The 25,334-nt window shown below is 36.4% G+C and overlaps 4 protein-coding genes across 18 annotated transcripts; 2 read left to right on the forward strand and 2 right to left on the reverse strand.

The window, feature by feature from the left end:
* The first annotated feature begins 1,539 nt into the window (after window positions 1-1,539).
* Window positions 1,540-5,492, forward strand: LOC124175382. The gene is made up of 4 exons (XM_046555588.1): window positions 1,540-1,692; window positions 3,210-3,367; window positions 3,480-3,631; window positions 4,484-5,492. The coding sequence occupies exons 2-4, from the start codon at window positions 3,241-3,243 to the stop codon at window positions 4,652-4,654; spliced, it is 450 nt and encodes a 149-aa protein (XP_046411544.1). The 5' UTR covers window positions 1,540-1,692; window positions 3,210-3,240; the 3' UTR covers window positions 4,655-5,492.
* On the reverse strand, window positions 4,329-12,903 carry LOC124175347 (ras-specific guanine nucleotide-releasing factor RalGPS2). Of its 8 annotated transcripts, none has more exons than XM_046555499.1 (13): window positions 12,786-12,903; window positions 12,009-12,165; window positions 11,540-11,736; window positions 11,072-11,312; window positions 10,785-10,948; window positions 10,383-10,578; window positions 10,138-10,310; window positions 9,865-10,065; window positions 9,370-9,444; window positions 8,458-8,640; window positions 8,173-8,358; window positions 7,930-8,051; window positions 4,329-7,841 (listed from the first exon to the last, which is right to left on the reverse strand). In XM_046555499.1, the coding sequence occupies exons 2-13, from the start codon at window positions 12,081-12,083 to the stop codon at window positions 7,714-7,716; spliced, it is 1,941 nt and encodes a 646-aa protein (XP_046411455.1). In that variant the 5' UTR covers window positions 12,084-12,165; window positions 12,786-12,903; the 3' UTR covers window positions 4,329-7,713. The 8 variants fall into 8 exon arrangements, with proteins under 8 accessions (XP_046411455.1, XP_046411456.1, XP_046411458.1 ...); XM_046555500.1 differs by having other exon boundaries at window positions 12,009-12,209; window positions 12,786-12,886; XM_046555502.1 differs by lacking the exon at window positions 12,786-12,903 and adding an exon at window positions 12,592-12,749 and having other exon boundaries at window positions 11,072-11,309.
* Window positions 12,904-13,902: 999 nt separating this feature from the next.
* LOC124175378 (inositol monophosphatase 1-like) lies at window positions 13,903-16,193 on the forward strand. Of its 2 annotated transcripts, XM_046555581.1 has the most exons (7): window positions 13,903-14,059; window positions 14,135-14,232; window positions 14,485-14,618; window positions 14,695-14,954; window positions 15,045-15,150; window positions 15,235-15,386; window positions 15,491-16,193. In XM_046555581.1, exons 2-7 carry the CDS (start codon window positions 14,173-14,175, stop codon window positions 15,595-15,597), a joined length of 819 nt encoding a protein of 272 aa, XP_046411537.1. In that variant the 5' UTR covers window positions 13,903-14,059; window positions 14,135-14,172; the 3' UTR covers window positions 15,598-16,193. The 2 variants fall into 2 exon arrangements, with proteins under 2 accessions (XP_046411537.1, XP_046411539.1); XM_046555583.1 differs by lacking the exon at window positions 13,903-14,059 and having other exon boundaries at window positions 14,084-14,232.
* Window positions 15,894-25,091, reverse strand: LOC124175342 (serine/threonine-protein kinase PRP4 homolog). 7 transcript variants are annotated; one of them, XM_046555477.1, is made up of 16 exons: window positions 24,951-25,073; window positions 24,486-24,606; window positions 24,229-24,393; window positions 23,764-24,046; window positions 23,168-23,640; window positions 22,408-23,095; window positions 21,924-22,277; window positions 21,741-21,826; window positions 21,512-21,658; window positions 21,281-21,434; window positions 20,936-21,188; window positions 20,381-20,619; window positions 19,802-20,002; window positions 17,863-17,938; window positions 16,906-17,076; window positions 15,894-16,699 (listed from the first exon to the last, which is right to left on the reverse strand). In XM_046555477.1, the coding sequence occupies exons 2-13, from the start codon at window positions 24,527-24,529 to the stop codon at window positions 19,802-19,804; spliced, it is 3,087 nt and encodes a 1,028-aa protein (XP_046411433.1). In that variant the 5' UTR covers window positions 24,530-24,606; window positions 24,951-25,073; the 3' UTR covers window positions 15,894-16,699; window positions 16,906-17,076; window positions 17,863-17,938. The 7 variants fall into 7 exon arrangements, with proteins under 7 accessions (XP_046411433.1, XP_046411432.1, XP_046411430.1 ...); XM_046555476.1 differs by having other exon boundaries at window positions 16,887-17,076; XM_046555474.1 differs by having other exon boundaries at window positions 15,894-17,076.
* Window positions 25,092-25,334: the final 243 nt, after the last annotated feature.

A 25,334-nucleotide genomic window follows, 5' to 3' on the forward strand; every position in this document is an offset into this window, starting at 1 on the left:
TATACCTTTTCCATTATTCATCAAACTGAAAATAATTATTCGACGATAGGTGTAAGTGTGTAACACGTGCATTCGCCTTCAACTATTTTACCAAGTCAGGGATCACAGTGATTGTTCAATGTGCCCTCGTAGTGAATGCATTTTTTTAAATATTTTTTCAATGCGGTAAACATTAATTTGAAAATCCACGCTGCAGTGGTTAATCACTATTGTAACACAGGTATGAAGAAAAATATTATTTTTTTTTTAGCCGCACGGGATGTTTTTGATAAATATTATTTTTTCGAGTGTGCCGAATCCAACAATTACTTCCATTTTCCTTCGTCACGTACACTATTTTTGCTAAATACAAGGTGTTTGCATAAAAAAAAAAGCATAACAGTAATGAAAAACACTATTTCTTATAAAATTAAACGAACGATTTCTTTACGAAATGTATTTAATTAACATTCCGTGTTCGTTCGTTTCGCCTACGAAACCTTTTCTTCGTTTCTTTGATACGCCTCCGAAGACGCTTCTACTTTCCATTTTCTCTTTCCCTGTTTGTGTTTATTCTTGAGTCTCGCTCTAATAGATATTAAATGGAAGTAAGAAATCACCTTTGCATAGGATTTCTCAAACCAAGATTAGGATACCAGATTTCGAATAAAAATCGGGAATTCAACTATAAACGAAACTACAAACACGAGTTGAAGAAAAAACCTGACGCGATGTAACTTTTTGAGTATATCTCCCGGTTTGAGTGAGTAAAAATCTGTAAGAAACAGTATAAAATAAACCTGTGCAGGTTTTTCGGGTGGAAACCTATGCGATCTATAATAGCCGAGAAAAGTGGCTGTACGATACTACAAAAGGTGAACCGAACTGCAAGGGTCAGTTCTATTACACTCGCAACAAGACGTATACCACTTGATTCCAGAACTACGAAGCGGCGTCAGGTGTAGCCCAACAGCACTTTTTCGTAAAAGATTCGACTAAAATCTTAGTTAAATAGATTTATACACCTACAGTTTGGCAGGAGTCTGCAAGCTCTGCAGGCTTTTATACCGGTGAGTTTCATACGTGAAAATCGACGATCATGAGGGAAAAAAGTTAGCCGGGTGACGTGGCTTTAAACCTTCATGTATTATTCTTTCGCTTCCGCGTGGGTATACGTATGAAACTTGGTGTGTAAGGCCGCAGGATACCAATGGCAGATTAGCCCAGGACTTTTAGAGAGATTCATGATAACAACTTTTAAGCGGCGGCCACGTACGTTTCTGCCTTGTAATAACTTCTTTATCCGGCGTCGATTGTACGCGGGTCGGAAAAAAAAATCGCTATTCCCCTTAATTTCATTCCGTATTGCCAATCCGCCCGACAATTTGTTGCAGCCGGTATCTCGTGTCGTATTGCGATGACACTGCACAGATTTCCAATGACCAAACATGTCGCACCTACGCCCGCACACCGGATGGGCACCTAAGGCCCAATCAATCACACATGTATCGAGATGTCACGACGCGGGATTAAAGAAGCAAAGTAGACAGTCGCCGTTTGTCGCACCTCAACCTGATACGCGACGATATGTACGATTTCGTTATGACCAAGTCAATATCCTGGCTTTGTGCATCCGCGGTCTTTATATTCTGAATCTTACGGCAGACGCTGGTCTATTGATTCCGCACGTTGTGCAGCGCCGATATCAAGAAGGTGAGTGAATTATTCAGGGCCATATAACTGGTATAACTGCAGTGGGCAATTTCAAACTTTTCAAGTATACCTACTTCACACCTACCAATGTTACACGGAATTCGGTGCAGTTTAATAATTTACCCAAGAACTGACGAAGATAACACAGGCCTGCGAATCGTAACTTTTAATTTCCCCTTAAAATGATAATGCTTTTTTTTTATAGGTATTCAGGTACGATGAATTAAAATACAGCGCTAGTTTTTTTACAGCACATAGAGATTTATTTTTACGCAAACTATGCATATTAACAGATTTATTTTTTTTTTTTAAACTGAATGTTTAGTTGTAAAATGAACGGCGCTGGTTTTAAACAAGACTTACGAGACTAGATGAATCAAAAAGACTTGCGACATCTTTTTCTACTTTTTTCAAAACTCCTGTTCAATCTTTTTCTACTTGCACTTACGTATTGCTCTAAATGTACCTAAAATCACCACAAACAACAACTACACTGAGGATAGATGAATATTTAAATGTCAATACTCGAGTTGTATTAAGGAAACAGAAAAAGAAATTTTGCAGAAAATTGGCGTGATCGAATTTTTTCACTATTTTTCTCATAGGTTCGTACCTAATATCTACCGATATTACTACTGATTGTCAGTTTTGTCAGGGGGAAACCATCGCAGGCTTGTGCGATCTGATCAATTTTGCTCACTTTATATCTGTCTCGTACCTACTCGAGTCGAAATTTAAACCCTACCGTAAGCCTGCAGATACCATTTAGAATACTTTTTGGTCCTCACGCCATATTCAGAACCTTTAGTGAGCTATATTTTTCACCGTTGGACCCCTTGCGGACCTTAACGTCCTATTATAATCTATTCCGGTACTACGTGCGATGCTCGTCTGATATGAGAGCCTGTTTAATGTCTTGAGGCCCTCAAAAAGTACAGCAATAGCGTCTGGATTGGTGATTGTATTATTCTACTTACTCGGAATAATTAGATGCGATAAGGGACCAAGGTTGCCAAAGTGTAATAATTCAAATATTAACGCGTTATCTGTTACCAAAATAACAAATAATGCCCCAAACCTAAGATTTTACTCACCCTAAGAATTAAATACCGCAATTGAGAATTGTCAGAGTATGAGAAATGAATTTAAATCGCGTTACTTATCATCAAGGTAATGAGTATTTTTTTCATCGAATTTACGGAAGCATTGATCTTAATATTCGATGACTGAAATTGTACATTCTGTGGTAAAGGACCCGTAGACGTCTTGAGGATTTAGAGGATACGGAGGACCCGTAGAGGTTTTAAAGATGTCCTACTTTGCACCTGAACGTGGAAGAAACGGAAATATCGGCCAAGTTTGTGTCTAGAATAGCTTCTCTTTTTAAAACAAAGTTAATCCTTCACAGGTTTTACTACGTCCTACGAAACGTAGGATTTGCAGGCGTACACGAGGGTCTAAATTTCTACTCGGGATATTCCATACTAATATTATACCTCGTCTCTTGCGTTTTGCAGTGATTTTTGTTTAAAAACGAAGCGACGGCAGATGGCAAAAGCGACCCTTGGAGCAATATGGATGGCGGTGTGGGTGGCAGCCGCGATCGCAGCCTCCCTCAGAGATGTATCTGTCGTATTACCTGGGCGTGAATTTTTCAAGGGGCTGCCTGAAGATGGTAAGTCGCCGAGCAAACGTAATGAAATAAAGAAAATTTGTTATTTTGTTAAGTAAGCGACGGCCACGCGGGTCGTTGAAAGGTGTAACATAATATCATCCGTCACGTGCAGAACAACCGGACTTTCTAACTTTTGAACTAAGCCGCGGATACACGGAAAAATTTATGGAAAAGAAAGGAAACATGTTATTCCGCGATGAGGAATTGGTGATAAACTTTCCGGAGGACCTCGGCATTCCGGATGGACTAGTACAAAAGTTTGAGGTAATTTATATATATATATACTATTCGGATGTAAGTATCCTGCGGCGAATGATTAACAATTAAACATTCATCTAAAATCATTTATGCGCGTGAATATCTTGCAAGACTTTGTAGAAAGTTTAAAAGAATTATTCATACCCGCGTTGGAGTATATTTAATGTATCCGCAGCTTACTGCACGTATACAAAAGTGTACATCAATGCGATTTGTTGATCAAACGTTGACTAGTTGACTTTTTTGGATAATTTATAGCAGCTGGATTCATTGATTCTCTTCACCCGTACAGTATAAAATTTCAAATTGCATAGCTTGGTCAGTCGTATAATCCCAGCAATGGGAATCAACTTGTGATATAAAAGTACAACTTCCTCATCGAACAGACATCCTCCTAACGTTGCACATCGGCGTCGTGTATGCCAATCCAAATTAGTATCACGAGACTAAAGCCTAATGAATCTATCGTGTCGCGGATAAAAGTCGAGATAAGACGTGATTAGACAGCTTAATTATTGTGTATTATATTTCATTAAGAATAATCTTTGCCGTAAACGAGAAAGACAAATCATGCAATCCGTACACACAACTACATACGTGTACCTATAATTATATCTATCTTGGAATAAAATCAACAAAATCAGGTGTAGAGGGATTTTTGTCTATTGAAAGCAAATATTTTGTTTTCTTTTAAACTTGTATGTTTTTTTTTCTTATTTATTATTTATTCAACCCGCAGTGAGTTCTTTTTTTTTTTCAAATAACAATTTGTATCAAGTTGAATATTTTCATCTCGTGCACAGCAAGCAAGTGCAAGGTTCTGCTTCATAATCAACTCTACCTTCAATCATATTTCAGGCTCTGGAGGTGCCGCAAAATTTCACGGAAAATTTGTACGACCTGGTTAAAACGGAGTTCAATCTTGACGAGCCGAGCATCCGTACTTTGATTCTGTCCCGTAGTGTGTGTTTGGTGAACGGGGTATGCATCGATCTCGACGACATAGGTTCGTTGTGTTGTCCATTTTGATTTTGATTAATTAATCCTGATCCTTGAAGTCGTTGTACGAAGTTTTCTTTAGAACCTCCGTGACTACTTATAATACATAGAGTACTTATTATATATATATATGATTACGTTTTCTCGTTGGATCAATGCATTCCACCGCAAAAACGACGCTTCTAATGGGATCCAACATGCCGGCGTGCCTGACTAACATACGGCAATAATAAATAGGTGACGATATTATATTTTCATGATCAAATGTCTTGATCGTATTCTGTCAAATCAAGTTAATACAAGGTAGAAAATCCAAAGAACATCTCTAATTTTATCATTGAATAAGATTTTTTCACAACAATATATGTGCTGCTATCAGAAGTCATATTCTCATATGTTGGATCCCAATACTTAGTTCGTAAAATTGATCAAATATATTATTATGTATAATTTAAGATGAAATTATTTCACAGTATAAGAATGATTTATGAGCTAGAGTTTACGCTTGTACTGGAATTAAATGCCTTTAATGAAAATTAAATCAATCATCTGAACAATAAACGATATTATATTTATACGTATACATACCTCGTTTTATAAATATATACTTTTCCGTATTACGCGACCGGGATAAATTAAAATGATAATAGATCTGGAAAAAAAACGAAGGCAATACGGTTGCCTGTTTTTTAAGTTCCTTCACCATTCACCATTCACAATTCTTTTACTTTTTGATATACAGGAAACATTGTATCTATATTTGCGCTAAAATATTATCCCATCGGTTTCCTAGTCGTTTATTGAATCAGTCTTCAACAATGTCAATTATATACTACGTGGTTCGTATTTACGTATGTACGCATGTGAACTGTTCATTGAAAATAATATATATAGTATGTATACATATAAACAACTACAACAAACAATTAATCATAGCAATAAATGTTAAGGATTATGTGATAACGTAACGTGATATGTAGCACACACAGTGATTTGCATCAAAGACAGTCTCAAGACACTAATCGACCTCATCTAACTTTTAAACTTTTCAATCCGCTAACAGATATGTTTTATTTCCCCCCCCCCATTCGTTTCCCTTTTCAATTTGATTCATTTTCTTCCTCATATTCCGTTTTACACAGTAAGCATTTACAAATATACATAAATGGAACAACATTGAATATACGCACGTCATGATAGAATAGGTGCGCAACTTACAATGATAAAGTGAATAAAATCGCAAAACTTTTCATAATATAATAATAGTAACAATAATAATAATAATAATAATAATAATAATAATAGTAATAATTATGTAGTACCAATAAACGATAAACCTATGTGTCATGTTAGTTTTTTTTTTTTTGGGCAAGGTCACCTGCAACATTTGTCATCAGGCTGTACATTATTGCTAAAATACCTATATTGTATAACATATACACGTATAATACAAATCAATATAAAATATAGATTAATAGTGAAGTAGAAACTGTGGAGTAGTAACACCGCATTTATAACGTGTACGCCTAAATTTGCATGTATATGTAACAATCGCATAGAACATTGCGGTCGCAGTGTTTCAAGCTTGAAGATATATATATGTATATATTTTTCTTTTTTGTTCATTATAATGTATTGTGTATCTTTTACCTTGTACTCAATTTTCTTAAAAGACAATTTTGCAGTTCAAGAGTCATATTTAAAAAGTTATCATAAAAATTACAGATTGTTAAATATACGCATTGATGATTATTTATCTAACGTTTTGAAAAACAATGCCAGAGCTGCCGATTGGTCACACTGCGACAATCTCATACTGAAACGAAAATAGGCGTGAGCTATTCTTTATTTAGTTAATAAAATATTTTATCTCACATGAAATAGCGTATTACGAATGTGATTCAAATCTCCACTAATTGCTTGAATTTAATTATGGTGAAAAATATGAGTCAAGCTATCAGCGTTTGATAAGGTAAATTTCTCATTTTATCAACCATAAAGCTGCTCGAAGAATATACAGTGCAGTTACCATTTATGCGATAAAAATTTCCACAATAAAGCGGACAACAGTTTCGCATTCCACGGAAATGGCAATTCAATTTTTTTTTTTATTTTTACGGACTAGTAAAAGTTAAAACACTTTGGCAACTTGGTTTGCAGCTAGCGGGCTTTTACGATTATTTTGAAAATAGTTGTGTATCGATTTGTTTTTATATAATGTAAGAATATCGCAGCAGGTCAGCGGATTTAAAAATGATTATCACGTTTACGATATATTTCTCACAACGCAAAGTGTACAGAGTACGGTTGCACAGGAAGCAAAGTAGAAAAAACAGAGTGAAATCAACAAACACAATAAATTTCTCCTATACAACTTGGCAATATACTAAAGCTGCAACTAACTGCACTAACATCTAATTTACACGTAAAATTAATTTAATCTTAACAGCAACAGTCAAAACATACGCTTTCAACATGTACGATTCGTGCAGATCTTCATACGTACCATCGGATATGTCGACGAGTATCATTCTTCCCTATAATATCTATTATAATATTAGGAATATAACACTGTACACAATATTGCTTTCAGCTCATCATCCCTATACGCGTACATTTGTATGTGTAGAACCGACGGTAAATTATTAATAACGAAACCAATGATTAGTAAAATATTGATAATTGTTTTTAGTCCGTAGGATACGTTTAAAAATTTGCAAATAATGCAATTCGGTAATTATTTCCCCATCCAGCTCTCTCTCTCTCTCTCCCTCTGAACGGGCACACAGCTTTATATTGTGACAAAAATAGCTATTGGCGACTTTTAATGAAGTTTTCTATCCAGTGGTATTATGTATGTAGTATAATAGATTTTATCTATGTTGTTATAAAATCGGAAAATATACGTATTGTGTATGTGACTAAACAATATCGTCGATATGAGTTATGTCGGAAGTATAGTGGGATGAAAATTTATCGAGTAAAATACCGCAAGTTTCATGTCATTCGTGAGCATCAAAAAACTGCGGCGTTGAGTTTCCACCGATATAAAACATCTTGCGTAAATGAACTAAAGAAAAATAAAGACTTCATTCGAACGACATGAGATTGGCGGGTATTGGTTTTCTATCAGTCGCGCCACGCGCTGTGGCTCGTAATTCTCTCAGCCATTGCTCGGCCGCCTCGGTTGACCCTGCGCGGAATTTGTAGACGTTACCTAAATGATTGAGCCAATCCATGAATATGAATTTGGTCGAATAAATGTACATATTGCTTCAACGCACAAACTTTCGAATTATTCTCACCTTTGTTAGGGTCTGTTAGTATAAATGCATCCGTATGTAAGGAACTATCCAATGGTTCGACTATCCATCCCAAAATCGACACCATTTTGTATGGTTCACGCTTAAAATCAGACCTGTCGCTTCTGAAATGAATGAATTCATTAGAGTACTATTTAATCAGCAATAATTTGCTTCTTTTCATTATCAAGTTAGGGCTCTAGGTTCCGAAAGCATTGGAACGACAGAGACCGAGGTAATGCTGACCCTTTGAAACACTTTGGCGAAAAGTAGACGATGGACGATGCCCATACTTGTACCCAATATTTTTGCCACGTTGTAACAGCAGGCTTACGACCATCTCGCAAAATAACTTTGCGTCGTAGTGAGCCCTGCAGACCACAACGAGGTTCTTTGGACCCGCTCAACTCGTGCGGTGATAAAGCCAATGAACTGTAATTTTATTCAAAACAATTAACGTAGATTTTGAATGATGTATCCGGACATCATTGGAAATGTTGAAACATTAGTTCATTGAATTAATGTCAGTACCTTGTCCTTGAAAGTAAACTACAGTCATCATCCAAAGCATCTGCCGGTGAACTCGGTGAGCTTTCTTCTAAATCTACCACTTGCGGATGCAAATTTGGCTCCTCTAGTACAGAATCGTCGAGGAGATGTCTCACGGTTAATTGACTTGGTTCTAATGGCACCGCTGAACTCTTTCCGAAAATACTGTAACATTTCCATGAATTATAATCTTTAAATTTTTATTGCAGATATATTTTTGCTTAATGACACGAACATGCACCTTTGACATTCAAGTGTAAAACTAATCCATTGCATTGTGTTTATACATTTCAAAACAGTACATTTTTTTCTCTTGCATCATTTTCTTGAGTACCATCTATCATTGAATTTAGAGAGAGAAGAATCCTTATTCAGAGATTAGTTCTTTTAATTTACAAAATTTTTTTTTCCAATCCATCCTTTAACATTGGTTGTCATTGTCCTCCAATGAGGTTTATTTTGCTCAAAATGTCTCTGAGTAAGATTTCTTCAACTGTTTCACGAGTGTTGAATTTCCTCATGAAATTCAACTTTTATTAACGAACATCGTCTACACACACTTCGGACTATACAGTAATTACGAGGACAATCCATCGGCAACTGCGCTAATCATTATCATTTTCACGCGTAAATTTAAATGGTGTCATAGTTTAATTCAAGTTGAAATTTTTCAGACACAGAATTCCTACACAGAACAACCGAACGAGTCGTAACATAATGTACATCACATGCAAAGCTAAATAAATAAGACGAAAGAATACAAAACGAACATAGCCATTAAGTAAGTGATAGAAGAAAAGTAAAAAACGAAAAGCAAACATGTGATAAGCTTAAGTTGTAATGTTCGCACAGTTCACATTATACGCAGATCCTATGCAAGGCACTGGGACTCACCCAGCGGATACCAAGCTAGGCCCCATTCGTCCTCCTTGTTTGTGGAAGTTGCGTGGAAGACTCGTGCTACGGAATCTATTCAATCAATTACATTGATATACAAGAGCTAATACATATTGTTATTCCGAGACTTATTCCTATCAAGTAAGACAACGAATAACAGAATCAGCATCCTGGTGTGTAACGGAACTGTACATTGATAAATTATATAAATCGTCTTTATTGATGAGTGCGGTGAGTTGATAGAATGCGATTCAGATGTAATGGTGAAACATGTAAAACGTAAAAAAAACCTCATAGCGACTTTGAGCGAGGTGATTCGATTATTGGCTAAATTGCAAATTACCAAATTGGATGCTTATGCTAGAACGATACCCCATGACGAGTTTTAGAAATATTATAAAAACTTTCAACACACAATGTATAATTCACACACCGAATATGTGGGTGTGATTATATTCGTACAACAGGTTCGTACTTTGGGGTAATACTCACTTTGTACCAAGACTCCTACACTTCCTATGACCAGGGACAAATTTATTTGCAGCTGAAGCTGCATGTAGTCTTAAGGATCCTGCGCATCCTCTGGCTGGTGATAAAGAAAGCGCTGCAACAGCGGCGGCAACATCACCAACGGATTCTTTGCTACTGCTAGACGATGGCGCTGGTGAATTTGGCTCGAGTTTCATAGACAATCTGTGATAATGAGAGATATTATGCAGCGAAGCAAAGCAAGTGGAGTAGAAAGGATTGTATGGCCGAACTTACTTGTAATGATCGTCTTCAAGAAATTTCTGCAATTCCTCAATGTAACGAACGCTGTTCAAGTATCGCTGGACCTCTGGCAAGACTGCAATGCCTGGATATTCACTTGCTTGAAATGTTTCTACTCTACTTAGCACGTTGTTCATTTTCAGTGTTCTTTGATGATTGTCATTATTCTGAAAATCAAGACAGATTTATGCCTGATGCTTGAAGAGATTTGTTAAAAAGTACCGTGAATTCATTGTTACCTTTGATGCGGGATGAGCCATATCGATGTAAACGAGGTCGGTCAGGAATAAGCCCAGGTAAGGAATGCATGGTAGTTTAAGAGAATCTATGTGCTCTCTGAGATTCGTCCAATTATTTTTATCGCTGAAAACTTCGGCCAGTTTGTCAAATGTCGTTTTGTCTCTTTTTGATAGGCAGGCCCAAGTTTTACTTAATCTAAAATTTGATAAAATTATGCTAAAAACTCACCAGAATTGTCGAAAAACACACAAATAACAAGGGCTAACAGTATTCGTATTATCTTTTAGCTTTCGATAATCAACAAATTATTGCCAGACTTTTTACATTTCACGAAATTATTTTATTTTTATAATGATAATAGGCATTAATTTCATATATCTGTTATTATTTTTAAGGCTCACCTGTATATGGAAGCACTTTGCAATCCGGAGATGACAGCGAATAGAGAATGAAGGTTGTTTAGGTCGTACAACTTTTTAGCAACACGTATAAAATGTACTAAAATTTCAGAACGTTGCTTAGGCGTGGGTGCGTTCAAAATCTCTTGGACAGTCCAAAAACTGACCTGTTGAAAATGTAATTGTATTGTAATAATTAATGCAACAGAAACTAATTTTTAAACTGCACTGAGCGCAATATATCCAAATTCAACAAATTCGATTGAATAATGGAATTAGCAATGACCTACATGATTGAATCTTCGGGTGAAGCCAACTACATTCGGTGCTACGATTAGTTTGTTCTTCTTGTTCCATGAGCAACTCGACAACTCTTCTGGTCGAATCGATCTGAACGCACTCAAGTCTAAAAGCGTCAGCTGAGTAGCCAAATCCTCCGGTTGTACATTCGTCGCAACTGTAACGTTGGCCACAGGTGAGTTGCTGTTGCACCGTCCAGGTAGAGAATTAGATTTACATGCCACTGAACTTCTAAAAACATTTTGTCTATATAACAATGGTTGTAACGCTCAGATGTTTTCGAGGCAGATCAGTCAAAGCAATCATTTAGGCAGGTAGAGTAAGAATAGTGCAAGTGGAATAAAAATATGGAAACGACATAAGTGGGAAAAACCAGTCTGTTAATGTACGAAAATCCAAGCCGCAAAAATCATTTAAACGTTATATTTTACCCAAGTTACAATGAACAGTGAACAAACCCATAATTATCGTAGCAACTTTGTACTGTAGGTGGAGTCAGCTCTGAATACTTTCTGTACGGCTTGGGCTTTTCTCGATGCTCCTTACGATCCTTGTGTACTTTGTCTCTTTGGTCCTCGTCACAAGGTAAGAGAGGACCACTAGGAGAACTAGTATCCCCGATAAATGATTTATCCTGACAATCCAAAGGCCCGCACTTCAGACAAGTAAGAAATTAAAAAAAGAGGTGTTATTAGCCAACGCACACACATTGTCAAATCGTATTACGTTAGAAGCAAAATGTTTCCGTACAAGTTACAAAATTCAACAAAATAAGTGAGAACACATACGAATATAGAAAACAACAAATCAAGGTGCACCAATTTTCCTGCAGCTCTTTCTGACCCATTCAATGGCTGATCAAATAAAACGTACGATTATTACAGTTAATAAATGAGTGCGGTTCTTCAAATAATTGGATTTACTTGCCTCGGAGATTCGCAGAGCAGCAACGGAGTCGTTGGATAAATCGCGGGGCATAGAGGTATAACGCATGTCAGCCATGAGGCGACACTGCTTAAAGGACACATTACACCTCTCGTCTATCTCCTAGATGTAGCCTAGCCACATCCATTCATTCCTGACTCTGAAATACAACCAGTGAGAAGTGGCAAACGCAAGTGACGTAAACTGCAATAAAAAGCAAGCGTGAGTAATCTCGATGCAATGTGTCTGTATCTATAGTAAGCAGACAGTGATAAGTGTTCGATAAAAGAATCCAAGACATTTCGTGGGCTGGTTGAATTCTCTGGTAATAGATGAGCAATCTTATCACGGGAATATTTACCATTCAATGAATTACGTCAATAATTAAATTTCCAGGAAAGAGAGATTAAGCTTTCGGATGGCAGGCTCTTGGATGACTCTGATCTTATATTACATTAAAGTGGATGTAATTATCGTCCGTGCAATGTCTTATTGGGCACGTATCTTGGCTGCTCGAGTTCGGGACAATCGACTGAATAATACTACAGCCGTAATTATATTCGTTATTGATAAAGTGGATACGTACGCACGTAAAGTTGATTAAACGAATCAAAGTTGCGTACGCTCTCGCACACGTCAAACACACTCAACCACCCAAGAAGGTTACAAACCGAAATATATTTAATTGACATCAAATTGAGGCAGTGGGATACTTCGAACAATTGCGTTAGGCTATCACGCGGTGCTAAGGTATAACTTATTTATTATTTCTATACATACTTGTTATTTTTAGTTCGCTAGGTGGATAAACATTTTTACCGAGGGGGAAAAAAATATAATAACTTGCAAATAAGCTTTTCATAAGTCGATCTTGTGTCATGCGATGTTATGTAGATGGTCAACCCTGTTGCAATAACAAACCCAAGCAATCGTTTGGGTGCTATTCATTGCAGCGACATCGCCATCTCATTGGCTATGACGTTGACTGGAGAATCTAAAAACAGCTGCCCTAATGGGCTTTAGTGTGACATCCGAAAATCGTCGTGCGCTTGCGCTCCCTAAGATGTTCCAACGGTAGAGTTGAGAACTTATCGCAGAAAATCAGAGTTACTGATTTCGATATGATGCTGGCTGCATTCACCTTCCGAGCGTTGCCTGAAGATATATTCTTCACTCAACGTTCCGAGTAACACGGTCTTCGCAATGGTAAGCCCAAGCCAGTACTATGCCTGTGTGTACTTTATATAGATGCACGTTGAAGATATGGAGAACGGGGAACGTATTTTCTGAGTTTTTGGAGGCCAAAATTTGAAAGCGGTAAATGAGTTTTAATTAAGAAAAACTATGCGAACACTTGATTAAATACATAAATGAATAATGAAAATGAATCTGTCATGAGGTTCATTGCAACTTAACTGGAATGAATAGAAGTCGTGTGAATTTATTGAAAATTTTGATATGGTATTAACATTGTCTTTCAGTAATACAAGTTTTTCCCCCGCGCAAAGAATTAGAGACTTAGAACATTTTACTCAAAAGTAAGGCTAACCCCTTTGAATGATTTCTGAAAATTTTAATGATTTTGAAACATGCTGAAATCAACTCTTTGATGCACCACATCGACGTAATTTTGCGAGGAGATTCGATTGGGTGCAGTCCGAAAACGCTACGAGCAACGTGTCAAGAGTTACAGCTGAAAAAAGAAAGATTTCTTTCCTAATTTCTCTGCTGTTGATCCTTACGTTCTTCGTGTCTTTTCTCCGTTTCTGCGGGTCCAATTAGTCTGTAAAGGGTTAAGGATATCGATTCTGAAACTGAAAATTTTCAAGTCTATACATCTTCAGTCAACGTCCATAACGCATGGCTCATTGGTTCGTATATCGCACAAACCGTCAGAATAATTGAGAGGGCGCTAGCTTACTACGCGCTGTATAAGACTCATAAGACTGACTGCACACTGCACAGCGCGGATCGGCTTTATTTCCATTCACGTAGTTTGAGCGGACAGTAGAGCCGGTAGTTTCCATTGACAGTACGTGCGTAGAACACGTACAGTACGTATAGGTATACACTAAAATATCACGACTATTACCAGGCATAATTTTTTACAGCTTCTCAAATTTTCGCAGGGTCTGACAAAAAAAGAAGAAAAGTACCGAATATAACAATGGCTGATTACGACCAAATTTACGATCTAGTTCTTAAATTAGTTAAAGAAGGAGGTGCTGTAAGTAACAAATTTTTATAATACGTAATCTAATTATAAGCTTTAGGAAATACTTACGTATAAACATTGATTAGACTGGACAAGTGATGGAATGACTGACATGAAATATAGACTAAGACACTAAGATCCTACCCATATAGTACTGTCTAATTAAATATAAAAGAAATTGTGAAATGTTGCAATACATTTGCAATCTTGGAATATTATTATATCATTGACAATTTCATTTTTGTTCAAACATTGCCTCTACAGCTTATAAAAGAGACCATCTCTCGACCAAAAAATGTTGAAGTCAAGTCTTGCGATGTTGATTTAGTAACTGAAACAGACAAACAAGTTGAGAAGTTGTTGATGGATGGTATTTCTTCCAAATTTCCCGACCACAGGTAATTGCAATATATGTTGTAATTTATAATCAAGAATTGCTGCAAGGTGGTATTTAGACCTTTAGTATACTCATAGATTCATTGGCGAAGAAACAACAGCATCGGGAGTAAAAGTAGAACTGACAGATTCTCCAACGTGGATCATAGATCCAGTCGATGGAACAATGAACTTCGTTCATGGATTTCCTCACACATGTATCTCAATTGCACTAGTAGACAAGAAGATTCCCCAAATTGGAATGGTATACAATCCAGTCATGGAGCAACTTTTTACCGCACGGAAAGGAAAAGGAGCATTTCTAAATGGCAAACCAATTCATGTGTCCGATGTGAAAGGTAAGCCTTACCAAAAAATATGGCTGACTGTACAATTATCTTTCTCAGCTTGAATCAACAACTAAATTTTTTTCACAAAACACGTTTCAGAAATGAAAAAAGCCATTCTTATGTTTGAAATGGGTACTAGTCGTGATCCAGCCAAAATGAAAATTGTCATGGAAAATTTAGCTATTCTAGCACCTCTCATTCATGGGTATGTACTGCAAAGCACCAGCAAACTTGACTCAAATGATGAACATATTTATGTTTACTGAACACTTGAATGGAATTTTTATAGAACACGAGCTTTGGGCTCTGCTGCGCTAAACATGTGCATGGTAGCTCTCGGTGGTGCTGATTGTAATTTTGAATATGGAATTCATGCTTGGGATATCGCAGCTGGTGATATTATTGTCCGAGAGGCTGGAGGTGTTTGCATCGATCCGAGTGGTAAGAGTGGCGCAAATTTCTCAATTTTGCATAATTTAATCCTGATTTAAACAACTATTGTTCACATATTGTTTGTGATTTTAATATTGTTTGATGATATTTAGGAGGGCCATTCGACGTGCTGAGCAGACGAGTATTGTGCGCATCGACGCAAGAATTAGCCGATGAAGTAACTAAAGTATTAGTACAGTATTATCCGGAACGAGATTAACGACAAACTGAGCGATCGCTCAGTTAGATAATATTCGTGTCTTTCTCATAGATCTGTAATTTATTTTCGTCACAAAGTGGTGTAACATTTCGATACCAAATCAAAACTGGTTCTATGATATTTGTTACCACAAAAATAGCCACATTACAACAAATAAATTCCAATTGATATTCCAATTCTGAGATGCAATTTGCGTCACTTTTTTATTGCATTTAGGTACCACACAAGTACCGATAGTTCACTACTACTGAAATGTAGTTAGTCCCAGTTTGGTATCCTAATTTTTGTAACTTTGACTTAGAAGAAACGATGTGATGTCCGATTCAGATAGATTGCATAATCCTGTATAAGTAGAAAAAGAAGTGAATTACTTGATACCTGAGAATGTTTTCCTAGTTGAAATTAGGCAATTAAAATGTGCGAGTGCGGTAGTACGAAGGGCAATACCCTGTTTAAGATTAGGAAACAAAGATACCACATACTTTACCAGAGATATATGTATTTTAAATTATTCTTCCAATAACTATCATTATACCTCATATAAGTAAAATGTAACTGGTACTTCGAAATAAAGATGGATCATTGGTATGAAGCAATCATTACAATCTTTCATTTTTCATTGACCAATCAATCAAATACTTCCCCCACTCCAAAGTGTTTTGCGATTACTATCTACAGTAGTTATCAAGCCTTTAGCTAATCGAATGATTAATTGTCGGGAAAAAAGTATAGTACGAAATTTAGATAAAAATTATTATAATCATCTGAATCCACATGTTACATTATTAAATGTATTTACATTATGATAAATCTTACGATAACAAAGATTCATTCTTTGCTCTGCGACTACCAAGTTTACCTCTGTCATGACTGAGGTGAGGCAAATCTGCCGATCTTATACTGTACTAAAATGCACACACAGTGTCGATTGGTGTATTCTATAATGCATACGAGTGCATAATAGTTGGCTTTTGGAGTTTCCTATGATGCGTTCAACCATTATTCGTCAAGACAGACTTAGTTGGTAATTAGAAATTTTAGTTTCATTCGTTTGAAACTAACTTCCATCATTCATTACGAAAAATGTAGTTCTCTCCTTCATCTGAAAATCAAAAATGTAATCAGTCAGTGAATTGATGTATTTTAAATAGGCTCGAGTAATAATTTAGAAATTTTCACAAGGCACGAAAAATGCGCGACTTGGCATAACTTCAAGTAAATGAAAGAATACTGTCTTACGATCATTTTGTTTCAGCTAACACCTCACCTGTATGCAGATGGATACTCACGTGTTTCCTAATGACTTACACTGACTCAGAAAAACCTGTATCAAAGTCATTCAAGTTATACATCTGACGATCTCAACTTGGTAGATATGCATTATCTGCCGTCGAAGCTGTCATCAAACCGGGATAAGACAGCCAGGAGATTTGACCAGATTCCATCATCTTCCATTGCCTCCCCTCCGCTCAGGGAGGGCTATAAGTGAAACATTACCAAATAGCAAATTAGAAAAAAGTTCAAGTTGGGAAGATATGGTATCTTTACTTCTGTACCAAATCCATCCAAATTTATGTACGCAAATATTAGGGGTATTACGTGTGTACAAATTATTTGTTCAAAGTCGTGAAAGTGAATGTTGAGAAATAATTTCTTTTCAACTGAAAGAATCATGTGGCCATTTAATTGATGAAATTTATGAAGGAGCCGGATTATCACAAGTAATTATTAATTTTAGTTTATTGGCATGGGATCTGTTATACATATTGGTGTTTGTTTTACTAGCTCAATTCAGGTTCTCGATAAATCGATGTTTTTTTTTTTTGACTACTTAACGTCGCAAAATAAATGCAATAAATTTACAAGAGAATTTGAGAAAATAATTCCGTAATTCAACGAGTTTCTCAAACATCTTCCAGCGACACTCGTATGTTTGAGTAGTAATATTTACATGTCTTATGTGAAGATAAGACTCTTGCGATTAGAATGCAGGATACAAGTCTATTTCAAAAATTGAGATAGCTCCATTAACATTCCTTGTAAAATTAAAAATATTTTTGTAAAAAATTGTAATTACTACTGTTTTTTTCCTGAACGAAATAATAGATGCAATGGAAAATTTCGTGCATCCACAATGATTCATTATTGGAAATGAGGTGTTTTTTTAGTTGTAGTACGTATCTATATAATTTTTTTTTGTTGAGGTAGACAGCAAATATGAAAATGGATATAATAAATATCCCATAAGGCAGTCCCCATGAATACCTTGCAACGGGAACAGCGTTAAAGGCCCTTGAAAGGTCCGTCCACACTTAATGCTGATTTTGAATCGAAGACTCATCTGAAACATAAGCAGCTTCGTACAATTTTGCAACGTTTAAAGTGCTTTCCGAGATCGATTTTTTTTTTTTTTTATATATGCTTTTTTTCTCTTCGGTGCAAGTAACAGCAGCACTGATAGTAAATACAATTATGTTGATTTACTTTCTGTTTTGCTCTTCTCAATTTGATAAGATCTATGATCATACAATTAATACAATTATAAATAAATTCAATAATCCAATTTGATCGACCGTCATCAATACTTTTCAGATAACGTTTTAACTGAGAGGTATAAACCAGATATAACAGCTTATTATTAAAAAGCTCCGAAATGAATTTCAAACCTCTCTCTTTGAAGAAAAGATATGTAAACGATTAATTAAGTAGTATAGAACAAAGTAAAATTCTTAGATCCTTTAGTTAACAAAGTAAGGTAGTAGTGAAGAATTTCATTCTATTGAAATTAAAATGCAGGTCAATACGATCTTAATTATATTTTGCTGTTTCAAATATGTATGTATTTATGTATGTATTATATAATTATTTTCTTCTTTTTTATTTCAACTACAGTACTACTTACTATACAATGTATTGTTAGTACACCAAAATTCACCGCTAATGCTCGAAATAGAAACATATTGTAGTCAATGGTTTAAAAAAATAAGTATAAAAAAAAAAATCATGAAATTAATTCAAATGAAGTAAACGTTGAAAAATGTGCGGCTCGTATTGCAGAACCTCGTATTGTATGACAGAGAATTTTTCTAACTTCTTTGTCCGTCATTCTTTCCACTACATTCTTTTAAATAAATAAAGTATGTAAACGGCACGAAAATATTATTCAGTTATAGGTATATTGTACATGATTTATATAGACACTATTAGGTGGAACTTACACGAGACTTTACGATCTGAAAAAACAATTTTCTATGTAAAAATTACACTATGTACCATGTTCAACATTTCATGGAAATGGATAAAAATTTCGATCAATTTTATATAAAAAAATGTAATTTCTTTCCCAATACTCTGCGCACTATCATTAGAGTCTACATGCGGAAGCCTGAACTATACTACCTTCCCTCTGTTTAATAAGGTAGACGTTTTTCGCATCTTTTATAAGTTCCCTCAATCTTCAAGAAAATATTCATTCCAGAGTATGGTACATTTACAATTGCAGTCTAATCTAGAGAATAGGACTTCTAAAGTGTTCCGGTATTCATGTACTTTGTTTTTTCAGAATACGAAAATATTTCTATACCTCAATCAATGGGTTTAGACAATGACGGTATAATTGTGTTTGTATCCAATGGAAAAAATGATTCGTCGGCAATTGATGTTAAACAGAAAAGAACAATATTCGAACTTGATAGTTGAACGTAGAAATGTATATGTGAACCACATCTTGTACAAACGTGTGAATCTGTCGACTTATTAGTCATTGAAAAAACGACCAAGTGAAAATAATTGGCTATACGGATGCAAGTGTTAATTACTTTATTATAGTAATCGTTAAATGTTAACGGGAATAGAATCCCTAATCACCTCCCTCGTCATGTAACTTACGGTAAATAATAATTGTACATTATTTTGAAATTGTGAAAACACCGCGAACAATTTTACGAAAACCCTTTAAAAATAGCAACGTCCGGTTCCACCTATTTCCACAAAGAAAAAAAAAAATGTGAATGATTTTACATTGGAATACATAATTATTTACCACATTTTTAAAAACGAGTGCCATTACTATAAAGTAGAGTAATCGATATTCAACGATTTTTCTCCTAGTACTGATTATCAGTTGTAGCAGTGAATAATAAAGATTTTCAATCAACGTTTTAATTAAATCTCCGTCGAGGAAGGTCCCCACACGTGGGGTTACCTAGATTTTCTCTTGTATAAAAGGATGAGCCAAAGCATGGTTCACGGTTATGCGTTTTCCGGCATCCAGCATCAGGGTACGCTCCAACAGGTCCCTTAGTTGGCCGACTTTACGACTTTGTTCAGGTGGCAGGGAATTACCTCCCAATTCGGTGCCAAGATCACGGCTGGCGGAAAGTGTCGACATTATTACAACTTTTTCCTGAAATAGAACCGAATCAGTTTCCATAAAAGAAATGTTGATCGATACTCAGATAAATCTATTCTGATTATATACATGTGTATTATCATTATCAGTTAACATCAAGTAGCTTGTTGGAAGTCGCTTGCTGCTATTATTTTTGTTGCATCAGTAGTTGCAGTTCAGTTTAATCAGGAGGAGCGGCACCACCTTCCCTGCTCATAGCAATGTTACATGTACAAACGAAAAGAAGTTTGAAAAAAAAAAAAAACGAAAGAAACAAATCTGTGAGACCATGGGCAAAAGGTTTTGAATATTATTGCTCATGATTAAATAAATAACACGTAGGAATGGACAATTTAGATTGTCAAATAAATAATTAATATTGGGGATAATTACCCTTTCCGTAACCTTGTCCACTTCGTGATAAAGGAAGTTGCAGTTCGCGTCGAAGTGCTGATCCTTGAAGGTACCTTTTCTTATAAGTTTGTTGGGCATTTTTCCCTTCAGATCCATAAAAAACTTCAACATCTGATTATTCGTTTTTCCCGAGAACATTATTTTTCCGGTATAGAGTTCGTAAATGGTGCAACCAACAGACCACATATCAATCCCGAAATCATACGGTATACCAAGAACTAGAAAATATTTACATCAATCAATTTGTCTTAAAGGGGAAACGAGGTATCTCTATCTATCTTTGAAGCAAACAAATTGAATAAGGAATCGAAAATATTTCATGAAAATCTTATGACAACAGCATATTGCAATTTACTATAAACTTTTGTCACTACTCGAGATTTTACCTTGTCAATAAGCCACGACGGTAACTTTGCAATACAATTTCAATAGGGCATCTGCTTTGCAATTCAAAGATGTACATTTCTCAAGTATTTGTGCATATACTATAAGTGGATTACAATTGTTCTTAGTTCGATAATAAAAGATACTTACTTATTTCCGGTGCACGATAAAACCTTGACACCAAGTAAGGCGTTATTTCATTTTCATGGGCGTGCGAAGCTGAACCAAAATCGCAAAGTTTTAGCACCAATTTACTTTCACTGACTAGAATATTATCTGGTTTGATATCAGCATGTAATATATTAGCACGCTTCAAGAGTTTCAATGCTAAAAATAACTGTTGGGTGTACGATCTCACCGCTTTTACATGAAGACCAACGTCTTTTCCATATTTTTTCAATACCTGAAAACCAGATTTATTTCAATGTATTAAACTGTACCAGGGAACAATTGAAAAATGTGCGAATCTCAGTTTATGTCTTGAAAATAGTTCACCTCTCTCAAATTCATAGCCAGAGGTTCAAATACCATACACAAATGATTTTTGTGGAAAAAATGTCTGAAAAGACGCAGGCAGTGGAATCGATCCTCGGGATCTGCGTCGTTTAGCTTCCGGAGAATCTCCAACTCCTTGAGACCCGTCTTATGCCTGCAATAACAAGTATCATTGGTTATGATATAATGTAAGGTATGCAAAATAGTATTTATTGTGTCTTCAAAACGCACATTATTTCGTTATTTCTGATTATTTTTACAGCCACATCCAGATTCCCTCTAGCAGAATCCCTCGCTCTGACAACGTTACTGAACACACCTTGACCGGTATAACCGTACACTATATAGCGAGAATCCAGTGTTTCTCCAACTCGTACTCTGAAAAATATTACAATTTTTAACACAAAAATAATCAAGATGATAACAAAAACTAGGAATACGCAAAATAAATTGAACAAACCTGTAATATCCTTCGGCATCGTCCCAATTGTCTGTTAAACTTGGATTATCTGGGCCACCAGGCCTCTTGCCTTCTACTGTAGGACTCTGAAATAACAGAGTAAAAAAATTGTGATGAGAAACGCTCTAGAATAATTAGTAGGATAGATGAAATATATGGGATGCAAAAAAGTGTCAGGCTTACGTTAAAATCACCAATATTGTCGGCTTCCGCAAACATGTCCCACTCGTTACTTTTTTTAGGATTTTGTTTCTCATCAGATTTTGACTTCTCTGTAGGTTTGATCTCCTCCTGTTCCTCCTTATTTTCACCACCGACAGTGTTAAATCTGGATTTTCGCTTTTTCATAGATTGTTGAGGTGATTTTGGTTTTTCTGGTAATGGTGGAGTGTGGCTCTCTGAGTTTGATTCATTATTGTTTGAAATAATATCTACCGATTTGTGGGACTCAACTGACACATTGTCTGACGGTGGTGAACTAACTACTGTGTTCAACTCCATTGAGAGATTTGAATCTTCGCTTGGCCCTCCTAACCTCTGTAATAAACAATATAAGAATCTGGGTAACACAATGTGGATGAATGCCTACTCGATTGCTTTGGCACGACCAAATTCTACATAAATTCTTCTCGTAAAAATGGATAAATTGTGGAACCTGGATACTTACTTTCAGGAGTTCTTCTCTCTGCTTCCTTCGCCGCTCGATAATTGCTTCCTCATCTTCCTCTTCTTCGATATCAATGTCTTTGATGTCCTCTTCGCTGGAACTCTCCGAATGTTCTACCTTCAAACCCTCTGACAAGGAATCCTTGTACTTATCATTTTTGTCTCGTTTGCCATTCTTGTCCCTCTCCCGCTCACCATCGCGTCCATGCCTATCTCTATCCCTACGGCTTCTAGAGATAGATCTAGACCTTCGATGACGGTCCAGGCGATCTCTGTCGTTTCTGTCAGTTCTATCATTCCTGTCATTCCTGTCATTTCTGTCGTTTCTCTCATTCCTCTCGGCTCTCTCATTTCTGTCATTTCTGTCATTCCTGTTTCTCATGGGACTTCTAGACCTTCTGTTACTCTTTGACCTTTCACGTATTCTATCGTGATTTCTGCTGTCTCTTCTTTCCCGACTTCCTTGTCTCTCCCGATTCAATTGATGGTCACGATTCAACTGACGTTCTCGGCTATCCCTCTTCTCTCGACCAGAGAACCGGTCCCTACCACCTGAGGTATCGTGATTATCTGATTTTATAGTACGGTGTCTCGAATCTGACCTTATGTCTCTGGCCTTGGATCCATTGCGAGGTGAAGGTTCTCGCCTTGTAGCGTGCCTATCAGAATCACGTTTGCGCTCTTCTTCCCTGTAATAAAAATCAATCTATATTCATTACGAAAACTTCGGTAGTTGAATAACACCAGAGGTATTAATTTACCTTCGTTCATGATCTCTCTTGCGCTCTTCCTCCTTCTTGAGCATTTCTTTTCGCCTCTCGTCATCCAGTCTCCTGCGTGATTCTTCACGTCTTGCATCCTCTTTAGCCCGTTCAATTGTCTTTCTCGATGTCCTGTCTTCCCGCCTTGGTTCGTCTCTACCCCTAACTTTGTCATCTCGTTTGCGGTCAGTATCTCGTCTTTTGTCCTTCGCCTCCTCGCGACTCCGTCTGTCTCGGGACATATCAACAACTACACGCCTCTCAAGTTTTGAAGAGGGCACTCGTTTTCTCTCTCTACTTTCTGATCTACTCCTTGGACGCTTCTTACGGCATATGCTATCCTCGCTATCATCTTCGACTAGAATTATATCAGGTGTTTCAGCCACTTTCATCACACCTTCCTGCAGTTGAGTTTTACCCTCTTTCTCAGAATCATCAGATAAATATTGCACTAAACATGCCTGAAGTCTTTCCTGTAAAGAAAACAACAATAATCATTCTTTTTTATGACCACTCATGATTCGTATTTTTCAATAATAACCCTACATGATTTATGAGTATGATTACTGAGAGAAGGACAAATGTACTAATTTTACCTTCTGTTTCATTAATTCCTCGAGATCAATGTCGTCTTCGATAATAGTACAGTCAACTTCGTCCGAATCCAAGTCGATTAGTTTTTCATCTTCACTTTCCTCAGAGGAAACTACCTCAAGTTGCGAAGCTTGCACTTTGCCATTCATGTTGGTCCCTTTAGGAACATTTGTATTTTTATGGATGTTGGATGACTTGACGTCAACTGGGAGTGGCTTTTCTTCAACAGAACCATTTTCATTGTCCCTGCTCTTTTTTGGACGTTTGTGCTTTTTATGTTTCTTTCTAAAAAATATACTCTACAATGACATATGCAGGCATAACAATATCTTGGCGTAATCATAATTGTGTCAAATAATCCCTTTTTAAAAACTATTAAAAATTTAGGTATGGTTTGTTTACAGGTATAACAATCATTATTATTTATCTTTCAGAACTAAAATTACAGTAATGCTTGATAGCCTTACCTTTCTTGCCGATCAATCCTTTCCTCTTTCTCCACAGTTTTGTCCTTCTTGTGCTTGTGATGTTTGTGCTTCCTCTTCTTCTTTTTTTTCATTTCGCCTAATACCGCTATATCAGACTCATCCATCGAATCAGTTTTTGGATCAATGCATTCCAAGTCCGAACTTCTAGCAATGTAAAACAGATCACAGAATTTATAGTAGGGAATCAAACTAAGCTACCGCTTATTATTAATTAAGAAATAACAGATATTGACTACCTAATACATAGTTGAGAAGATTCACAACAGCAGTGAAGAGTCATTTGCACGTGTGGATTAAAATCCGAATCCGATATATCAGATCTGAGCTAAAGTATAAGGTTGTCTGCTCTTCGGTTTCCTTGTTTGACATTAAGAATTGGGGAGCATAAACTGACCTTTAAGATCGCAGATTGCTAGGTTTTAGGTTTGGTCCAGATATAAGTAGGTATGTTCGAATTGTGGTAAATTATATTAAAATATGAGTACAAAGAAACGGAGGTATTAGACGAGAAATGACTGCGCCAACAGTCTCAATGAAAATGATTAGATTTTCTCAGAATTTTACGGTGAATTAACGAATGTATTTTGTTTCGGGGCAGCCAAAATAAACACATGAGCGTATTACGAGCGATACGAGGGCAATTATGAAAACTAATCGGTACATCCAGCCAAATTAGGATTAGAATTAAATGTCCAACTCACCCCATCTTGGCTTTTCCAAACTATCACAAAGAAAATCCCACTTATTAAACCGCAAAACGATTCTCGTACGTAACGCTACTCTCTCAACAGACCGCCATTTTCATTCCCGTTCTCCTCGGCCGCACAAGCTTCGACTACTCGCCGAACGACTAACAAGATATAACGTGTATTTCCGGTTTAAGGATCAGAATCCGCGGAAGGATGCACAAGCACTTTTTTATCGACGGAGCTTCTTCAGATTTTCCGACGACGTATGACTTTGTATTTCTCTAGGTATTTCAAATTGCGTTTGGCGTTTACAACTGATTCCTCGATTGCCTTGCACAGGGCCTGAAATCTGCTATAGGCCGACTGGTTCCCTGTTTGGTACTGCTTTCAACCACA

Source organism: Neodiprion fabricii, chromosome 2 (genome assembly GCF_021155785.1).
Source record: "Neodiprion fabricii isolate iyNeoFabr1 chromosome 2, iyNeoFabr1.1, whole genome shotgun sequence".
Classification (NCBI taxonomy): Eukaryota; Metazoa; Arthropoda; class Insecta; order Hymenoptera; family Diprionidae; genus Neodiprion; species Neodiprion fabricii.

Excerpts from the sequence above, each read along its gene's own strand:
- LOC124175347 (XM_046555499.1), bottom strand. The coding sequence starts at position 12,083 with ATGGCTGACATGCGTTATACCTCTATGCCCCGCGATTTATCCAACGAC. Across the intron at positions 10,066-10,137 it reads CTTGAAGACGATCATTACAA|ATTGTCTATGAAACTCGAGC; the intron begins GTAAGTTCGGCC and ends TCATTATCACAG. Across the intron at positions 7,842-7,929 it reads ACTAACAGACCCTAACAAAG|GTAACGTCTACAAATTCCGC; the intron begins GTGAGAATAATT and ends TCAATCATTTAG.
- LOC124175382 (XM_046555588.1), top strand. The coding sequence starts at position 3,241 with ATGGCAAAAGCGACCCTTGGAGCAATATGGATGGCGGTGTGGGTGGCA. Across the intron at positions 3,368-3,479 it reads CAAGGGGCTGCCTGAAGATG|AACAACCGGACTTTCTAACT; the intron begins GTAAGTCGCCGA and ends CGTCACGTGCAG. Across the intron at positions 3,632-4,483 it reads GACTAGTACAAAAGTTTGAG|GCTCTGGAGGTGCCGCAAAA; the intron begins GTAATTTATATA and ends ATCATATTTCAG.
- LOC124175342 (XM_046555477.1), bottom strand. The coding sequence starts at position 24,529 with ATGACTCTTCACTGCTGTTGTGAATCTTCTCAACTATGTATTAG. Across the intron at positions 24,394-24,485 it reads TCTTCTCAACTATGTATTAG|AAGTTCGGACTTGGAATGCA; the intron begins GTAGTCAATATC and ends TTACATTGCTAG. Across the intron at positions 21,435-21,511 it reads ATCAGAAATAACGAAATAAT|GCATAAGACGGGTCTCAAGG; the intron begins GTGCGTTTTGAA and ends TTGTTATTGCAG.
- LOC124175378 (XM_046555581.1), top strand. The coding sequence starts at position 14,173 with ATGGCTGATTACGACCAAATTTACGATCTAGTTCTTAAATTAGTTAAA. Across the intron at positions 14,955-15,044 it reads TCATGTGTCCGATGTGAAAG|AAATGAAAAAAGCCATTCTT; the intron begins GTAAGCCTTACC and ends AACACGTTTCAG. Across the intron at positions 15,387-15,490 it reads TGTTTGCATCGATCCGAGTG|GAGGGCCATTCGACGTGCTG; the intron begins GTAAGAGTGGCG and ends GATGATATTTAG.